At 44.5% G+C, this 9175-nt stretch overlaps 1 protein-coding gene across 1 annotated transcript; it reads right to left on the bottom strand.

The window, feature by feature from the left end:
- Nucleotides 1-4229: 4229 nt before the first annotated feature.
- On the bottom strand, nucleotides 4230-5713 carry CLDN25 (claudin 25). The gene has a single exon (XM_069554612.1). It carries the CDS (start codon nucleotides 5711-5713, stop codon nucleotides 5021-5023), a length of 693 nt encoding a protein of 230 aa, XP_069410713.1. The 3' UTR covers nucleotides 4230-5020.
- Nucleotides 5714-9175: the final 3462 nt, after the last annotated feature.

Genomic DNA, 9175 nt, shown 5'->3' with positions numbered 1-9175 from the left:
CTCTGCGACCCCATGGACTACAGCACATCAGGCTTCCCTGTCCTTCACAATTTCCCAGCGTTTGCTCAAACTCATGTCCATTGAGTTGGGGATGCCATCCAACCATCTCATCCTCTGTCATCTCCTGCCTTCAATCTTTCCCCGCATCAGGGTCTTTTCCAATGAGTCTGCTCTTCGCATCAGGTGGCCAAAGTATTGGAGCTTCAGCATCAGCCCTTCCAATGAATATTCAGGGTTGATTTCCTTTAGGATGGACTGGTTTGATCTCCCTGCGGTCCAAGGACTCTCTAGAGTCTTCTCCAGTGCCACAGTTTGAAAACACCAATTCCCGATTGGGTTGGACAATTAGAGCCCATATGCCACAACCGAGACCCACTACAGCAAATAATATTATAAAAAATAACCTCTTGGTTCTTTCTTATGGCAGGAATCCAATTACTAGCTCTTGTGTAGGGTGTTTTACGGTTCTTCAGAGAACCCTGTGCAAAACCTCCGCATCATTCCCTGGTGCAACTCTGGGACTTTCTGACTGACCCCTCCCAATCTCAGCTCCTGCTCTCGCCAGCCCCACCTTCCAGCAGTGCTCTGGACAGTGCCACCCAGACTGCCTGCCCCGGCACCCATTCAGGTTACAGAAAACCTAGCCATCCACGCACCAGAAAAGGCAGGGGCACTGGTGCTGCCGCCTCGCCCATGCAAGCCAGCCCCCGGCCGCGGGCTGCTCCAGTGGAGGTCAGGCACCCTCCTCTGTACCTCTGTCACCAGGAGCTTCTCCCGCTCAGCAGGGTGGGATGGGTGCGTTTCAGATACCGTCGCTGCTGGGAGCAGCTGCATCTGAATGGTTCTCTTGTAGTCCATCTCCCTGCCGCCCCCCTCTCAAGGAAGGGTGGATACATCACAGTGCTCCCGACTGTTGCGAATTCCCTTCCAGGAATCCTCCCTGATGAGTCTGGGTACTTCTTTTAGGCGGACTGTGTGAAGGCTGACCACCAGTTTACTTCCTAGCAGCAGAGTGCTGAGCCCCTACCTTTAGAGTGAGTACTAGTACTAAGTCAATTCACTCGTATGCAGCTCTTTGCAGGCCTTAAGGACTGTAGCCCACCCAGCTCCTCTGTCCAGAACACAGGGCTTCCTGAAGAACCCAAGGCATATGTCACCCATTGGATTTAGCTTTGAGGTACTATTCAAAATTCTGGCCAACTATAAATATGGACGAGGCAGCAAGAACACCTGGCTTTAAAAATAAATCCATCAATTAGTTAAGTGGGATGTGTTTCCAGTTTCTTTCAGTTCTGTATCAGAGGCCAGTGACTGCAAACATTTTCCGACCTCTGAGTTTTGTATTACCCTAACCCTGGCTGCTAAGACATACCTCCAGTCCAGAAGCCCATGAAACTATTTCTGATTTTTCTCGCATTCCAAAATGTGTCTCACCCTTGTGACTTTCCCCTTAGAGTTAGTCCCAGAGGCTCAGAAGGGTAATAGATGAATATTTTAACAGGAACTTCCTGGAATGCCTTCTTTGCAAGTGGTGAAATGTTCAGATTCAAAGGAAGGCCAGTGGAGAAAATAGCGCGGAACTCATCAAATTCTAACGGCATCAGGTTTGGCAAGTCCCTGAGTTATTTTCTTACAATGCCTTGCACATAATAAAAGCTTTTGGCTTGAAACCTTAATTGATTGATGTCCCTCTTTGTTTCTCATACATATGACAACACACTTCTCCATGTGTAACCACAACAAAGAAATGTTTTTAATGCTAATTTGCCACAAATGTATGAGAAAAGACTGAGCTGAAGCTAAGATTTAATGAGTCCGATTTTTATTTCTCATTATTTTCCCTACAAAGTAGGTAGATAAGCACGGTGGCAGTTTTAGGTGAAAAGCATCTTCTTCCTCAGATTCTTTCTCGAAAAGTAGATTCTGTCCAGAATGCAGATCACGTCCTTCAGGGGATGACATGCTATTGACTGGGAATCAATCAACAGGGCCTGCTCCACTCCCGAATGTTTTTTTTTTTAATGCCTTTGTGTCCTTTTTAAAGGAGAGTTAGAAAAACAGACTCTTTTTTTTTCTTAACAGATGTTTAGTTTGTGCCCTTTCCTTGCAGAGGAAGTCATAATCACATGCTGATGGAAAACATCGTCAGCACCTGCACCCTAGGGATTAGGGTGAGGGCTGCAAGCCACCAGCAGGAGCAGGTGAGCTATCTGACAACAAAGACCCTGTTTAGACCCCAACAAATGCACGGAGAACGAGATTTTTCTTATAGGTCTTTTTTTCTTCTGCTGCTGGGGTTCTAGTTTCTCCTTTGTTCTGGTGGATTGTCGGCAGCCCACCCCCGTGAAGCAACCACTTGGCGTGATGAAAGAATGCCACAGCATCCAAACCTTGGATTCAAGTCTCTGCCAGCTAATTACTCACTGTGGGCATGTTGCCTAAATTCTTCATTTCCTCATTAGGAAAACAAATAATATCTGTGCTCCCCAGCTCAAAAAAATGAAAAACAGTCAAAATAACAGTAAATAAAGCACAAGATATGTGAAAGTGCATTGTCATTCTTAAACCCCACCCAGCTGTGTGGCAGGGATATGGCACAGGGACAAGGTGTTAGGAAAGGGGTGTGCTCCTGCTGCAGGTCAGCTGAGCTCCTATTCCTGGCCCCATGCTTGGCTTCCTGTGGTTCTAAGAACACAGATAACGTTCTTCAGGAGAGAGATGGAGAGAGAAGAAAGTGTAAGGCAAGGTCTGGTTCCTTCCTACTTCACCAGCCTTCCCTTAAACTTTCTTCTCTCTCCATCTAGAACTGCTGTCCACCCTTTAGCTTTTAGCCAGTTACCATTTCCTTAGGGTACCCACTCATCGAACCTGACTAGGTTAAATTCCTCCTATTGCATGATCTTATAGAACTATGTGGTGGTGGTGTTTAATCACTTGGTTGTGTCCGACTCTCTTGTAACACCGCAGACTGTGGCTCGCCGGGCTCCTCTGTCCATGGGATTTCCCAGGCAAGAATACTGGAGTGGGTTGCCATTTCCTTCTCTAGGGGATCTTCCCCACCCAGGGATCAAACCCATGTCTCTTGCATTGGCAGGTGGATTCTTCATCACCAAGCTACCAGGGAAGCGCATGAAACCATGTACCTTCACAAGTTTGTAAAGTCTGTCTCAATTAACAATTTGCACCGATGTGACTCCCTGTCAATATTTGTCTCCCCTAATTGCCTAGAGGAGGGGCAGGGACAAATTTTGTCTTACTCCTGGTTGCTAGCACAATGCCTGGAGTGTGGTAAATGGACAACAATATTTGTTCAAAGAGATGGATGAATGATGACATGGGTCCTCCTTGTAGATCCTATGGGATCCAAGGAGAACTCTTGGATATTTGAGCTTCACTCCTGATTGAAACTTGGCCTTGAGATCTTTGAAATGTAATCAAGAAAGGGTAGTTGATAAAATGAACATCAAAACCAGAGAAGGCGAGAATACAAAGTTGATGCAATCCCCTTTTATACTCAAAAATTCATTTACCTAAGGCTTTTGGATCTGTGTATGTGAAGTGAACATATACAAAAGGATATATGTAAAAAGGAGAAGAACTTTCTGGAGAAACCGATCCCTACAGGATGCTATTCTGGGTGAGAAAGTAAGTGAGTCAGGTCCTGCAGACAAAGTTGCACCGGGGCAGCTCATTTCCTCAGAAAAAATAAAGGGAACTGCTATGGGCTACGCTGGCAAATGGTTTATTCTTGTGTTGGTGTGTGCATATTCTTGCTTGAGCAATGGCTACCTCAAGATGCCAGGGCTCTTCAATCAAGAAGGAGAAGCATCTGAACACAAGCAATACAGCCTCAGGGCAAAGTGCACCACCAGCGTGTGGAGGGTCTCCTCTGCCCTGCGAGCAAAGGTGCCTTTGAACTTGGAGAAGCAATCTATCTGAGGACATTGGAACCATCACCCTTCGTTGTACTCCTGCGGGAATTGTCAATGGGGGTCAGTGGTGACTCTCAGCCGATTAGGGGAGTGGGAGGCAGATGGTAGTGAAAAGAAGAGGGTGGGTTTGCAGGGTAATTTCAGCTGATGAGTGGGTTTACGAGCAAGCAGAAGGCTTCCTCTTGAGGACCTGCAGAAATTCTTAGGGAAGATTTGGGGTGGATGGTCAGGAAAGGGGGACAAGCAAAGGAACTGGGGTCATTGTTGTGAAAGGGACTTTATTGGCAGCTACAGCCTAGGTAGGTCATCTGACATTTGGATGAAAATGTAAGGGATTTATGATGTGAGTCTGCATATGGTAAAAGGTAGTTCCAGGAAGCTGACAATTCTTTCCAGGTATATGCCCATGTTGGGCAGTCCTTGGGCACAGCCACGCCAGGGATCTTCCTAGTGTCAGTGCTGAAAGTGCCCTGTTCTGGGCAAACCAGGATTGTTGGTCACCCTATCACTCACACCATTTCTTACCTTCATGTTTTGGAGACAGAGCAGACCACATACAGCCTCCTAACAGAGCAGAAATAAGAATATGTCTTCCCTTTGGAATATTAAGAATCTATAGATATATTGTGATGCTCCCTTTCAGATCATGCACCTGAAGCTGAAAATGAAAGCAAGGAGGGTTCCTATCCTGAGATGTTATTCTAGGCCAATATTTCATGTTCAGTTGCCAAGGTATATTCTTAAACTTTTCTATCTACATGTAGAGTAGACTAGTTTTTCTAGGATGGATGCAATTTTGTAATGTTTTCCTTGGTAACAGAAGAATCAAGCATATAATTCATAAGTTTAAAAGCATTTTATGTAAATAAAATCTAAATCAGATAAATATGCTTTTAGAAGCTGTGCTTTGATTTTTCATTCTGAAATTAGGATCATCATATCACTAAGACAGTCAAATTCCTGAACAAACAGGACAGTGACCACCACCCCTAAAATGAGGCAAACAAATATAGAGTGAAGAGGTTAAGGAAGAAAAAGGATTCTACTGACATTCCTCTGTCCCAGAGATTCCTTGGCAGAAGCTTGTCCTAGATGAGTAGGGTCCTAGATCTTGGCATTAGGTAGAACGAGCCGTCAGATACCTCTGCTGGAGCACAGGATGGTGGGGCTGTTGTAGGAACAGCCATGTGGGGAGAAGTCACATCTTCTTTTCCCAGGCAGGCTGAGAAGACGAGGAGTAACCCACCAAGGGCCAGGAAAACACCAGCAGCCCAACCCAGGTAGAGGGCATCTCCGAACTCCCACCGAGGCACAATCTCAGGGATGCTGTCATCCCAGAAGTCTTGGATTGTGGCGTAGGCCACCCAGGAGACGGGAAGGAGCGTAGTGGCAGCAGCTGATGCCTCCAAAGTCCCTCCCAGGAGGCAAAGCCTCCTTTTAAGCACCCGTCTGATCCTATGAAACTGGAAGCATTCAGCTCCAAAGCCAGAGAGCAGAAGCCCCACGAGTCCAAGCCCATGGGAAGCCACCATGAGGATGCGGGATGCCTGGAGCTCCCGGGGCAGAGACAGGAAGGACTCAAAGGCTTTGCACACAGTGGCGACTTCCTCCTGATCCACGCAGACCTCCCAAAGCCCCATGGTCCAGGTCTCCATTTCGTTCAGCTCCAGACTGAGAGTCTTCCACTGGGGAAGGACAGTGGTGATGCATAAGCAGACGCAGCCAAGGAGAGAAAGGAGCAGTCCCCCTAGCTGGATTTTCCCCTGGAAACTCCAGGACATGGTTGCTCGCACCAGAGAATAAAGGCAGAAAGCAAAGGAGAGGCGGCTCAGTGACTGCGTCAGGCAGGACTTTTGGGAAATTGAGCGGAAGGTCTTTCACGTTTGGAGAGGGTTCCTGTTTCAGTTTTCTAGGCAGCTGGTGCCAGGAACTTGGCAATGTTTGGGTTTAGGGGGTGTGCCCAAGATTGGATGTGGGGGTGGACCCTGGGGGAGGGGCCCATGAGAGGCAAAATAGTCAGATAGTAAACAATCAATACATATTTGATGAGTACATTCAAAAAATTACTCCCCAGGTCCAAGAAGACAAGAATGATGTTCTGGGAATACACACTTACGTAATGTTTCTGGAGGGTAACATGACGTCATGTTTTACACTTTTTGTTGTTGTTTTTGGTTAGTTGCTAAGTTGTGCCCGACTCTTTGTGACCCCATGGATTGTAGCCCATCAGGCTCCTCTATCCATGGGATTTTCCAGGCATGTATACTGGAGTGAGTTGTCATTTCCTTCTCCAGGGGATCTTCCTGACCCAGGGATGGAACCCATGTCTCCTGCATCTCCTGCACTGGCAGGCAGATTCTTTACCTCTGAGTCACCAGGGAAGCCTTTTACACTTTAAAATATATACACGGGTGCATGCGTGCTCAGCCACGTCAACCATGTCTGACTCTGTGGGACCTTATGGACTGTCACCTGTCAGGCTCCTCTGTCCATGAGATTCTCCAGGAAAGAATACTGGAGTGGGTTGCCATGCCCTTCTCCAGGAAATATATGCATACTTTGTCCCAACACCCTACCTCCGAGAATTTACCTTAATTTATTGTGAATATATAGAAAGATGTATGAAAATACCCTTTGAACTAGTGTTGATCATTGTGTATTATTATATACAGTTCAGGCAGCTGTTTTAAATTGATGTAGAAGAAGTTTTAATGACGTGAAAAATGTTTTTGATATGTTAAGTGACAAAAACACTGACCAAACAATATATACGTTCACTTTCAGGTTCACTTTCACAAAAAAGTGCATGCATCTGTATCTATATGTATTAATATGTATGTGTGTTTGTACATATATATGTATGTGTGTGTATTTATATATACATATATATGTGTGTGTGTATTTATATATACATATATATGTGTGTGTATATATATATATATATATATAATATACCACAACGTGTTAACCATGGTTATTTTTAGTGGAAAGAGCATGCCTGGGAGCGATTGGGGGCAGGAAGAGAAGGGGACGACAGAGGATGAGATGGCTGGATGGCATCACGGACTCGATGGACGTGAGTCTGAGTGAGCTCCGGGAGTTGGTGATGGACAGGGAGGCCTGGCGTGCTGCGATTCATGGCGTCGCAGAGTCGGACACAACTGAGCGACTGAACTGAACTGATGTATTGAGTTGGCCAAAAAACTCGTTCGGGGCTTTCCATAACGTATAATGGAAAAGCCCAGATGAACTTTTCGGCCAGCCCAACATTTTATACATTTTACAGATTTAAGCATTTAGTGATTTCGTAGGCAGAAAGAAAAAAAAAAATCTATCCAAGGAGTTTATTCAGACCCAGAATATAGCAGGAGGTAAGCGCTTCCACCTCCGACAGCTATAAATAGATGGTAGTCACACCAGCTTTCATTCCTATTTGTTGCTGCTGACAAGAGGCAGGTTCCGACAGGAAAGGAAATAATTCACATTTACTGAGTGTGGCTGAAGACCAGACTTTTGGCCAGATTCTTTATCCTTATTTAATGTTCACACCCGCGCTGTGAGATACACGTTAGGTAGCTTGCCAAGGTCCCCCAGCTGGTAAGCAAGAGATCCAAGTCCCGAGCCCGCGGCTGGAGCTCTGATGTTTCCCATTTGTCTCCCGCCAGCGCAGAGATGCTTCCTGCCCTGAGCCTCCGCACTGGTGACACAGCATGCCGCTGTGGGCTCATCTTTATGGCAAAATATGAAAGAAAACTGGGCTTTATTATATTGAAGACATAAATGTTGACCAACGTATTCCCCTATTTACATTTTAATCTGAGTGCCCTGTAGTACACTAGGAAGCTAAAAGGGGGCCTGGGATAGTATCTGAAAAAACAGTACCTTGACTTAACCTCAATGACACCTCAATGCTTAAGCAGCCTGATTAACTTATCAGTCTTGTAGGGGTGGACAGAGGTGAGCAGAATCTTCTGGAATGTCTCCTTTTCTTTCATGTTTTATTATGGCAAATTTCAAACATACATAAAAATAGAGCAGATGGCATAAAGAAATCTCGTGTACTCTCACTCAGCTTCAGAAAGTATTCACTGATAGCAATCTTGTTCCATCTATACCTGCAGCCACCGCTCCCCGTCCCTCCTTTAATCCTGCCTTGAAATAAGTGGGATGCTCTTTTAAATTGTAGTCTCCTGCTGCTGCTTTTCTAGCAACCACATGTTCTAATCAAAGCGATGGCAAAATATTATGCTTCCCTGGAAACACTGTCTGCTTGTTCTATATCCATCCAGATTTGTGTTTGACACTTTGTTTGCTGAATCCAGGCATGCCACATGTGTGTGAGACATGTTAGGTCAGGAGGCATTCTTTCAGACACTGTTCCTTACTTCTTTGGCTTTTCTTCAGAGCCCTTTCTTGTGCAAATCTGTGAGTTAGGAGATACACAAACCAGGATAAGTATGAATTATAAAAGAGGTCAGGTAAGGGAAAACAGAACCCATTCATTTGTTAATTTCTTTAAAAAAAATTTAAAATAAATATTTGGCTGCCCCAGGTCTTAGCTGTGGGATGTGTGATCTAGTTCCCTGACCAGGGATCAAACTCTGGCCCCTGCATTGGGGGCATGGAGTCTTAGCCACTGGACCACCAGGGAAGCCCCCTAATTTCTTTAAAATTTTTTTAAAATGTATTTTTTATTGAAGTATAGTTGATTTACAATGTTGTGTTAGTTTCTGGTATACAGCAAAGTGATTCAGTTATATAAATATATATATATATATATACACACATATAAATTCTTTTTCAGATTTTTGTTTATTGTAAGTAGTAAATATAGTTCTCTGTACTATACAGTAGGACCTTGTTATTTATCTGTTTTGTATGTAGTAATGTGTATCTGCTAAACCCAAACTTCTAATTTATCCCTCTCCCCCTTTCCCCTTTGGTAACCTAGGTTTGTTTTCTGTCTATTTCTATTTTGTCAATAAATTCATTCATACCATTTTTTTTTAGATTTCACATATAAGTGATATTATATATTTGTCTTTCTCTGATTTATTTCGCTTAGTATGATAATCTCTAGGTCCATTCGTATTGCTGCAAATGTCATTATTTCATTCCTTTTTATGGCTGAGTAATATCCCATTGTATATATAGCACATCTCTTTTAATCCATTCATCTGTCAATAGACGTTTAGGTTGCTTCCATGTCTTGGTTACTGTAAATAGTGCTGCTGTCAACATTG

This window comes from Ovis canadensis, chromosome 15, assembly GCF_042477335.2.
Source record: "Ovis canadensis isolate MfBH-ARS-UI-01 breed Bighorn chromosome 15, ARS-UI_OviCan_v2, whole genome shotgun sequence".
NCBI classification, from domain to species: Eukaryota; Metazoa; Chordata; class Mammalia; order Artiodactyla; family Bovidae; genus Ovis; species Ovis canadensis.
The sequence above is the reverse complement of the archived record's forward strand: the minus strand, read 5'-3'. Positions and strand labels throughout refer to the sequence as shown.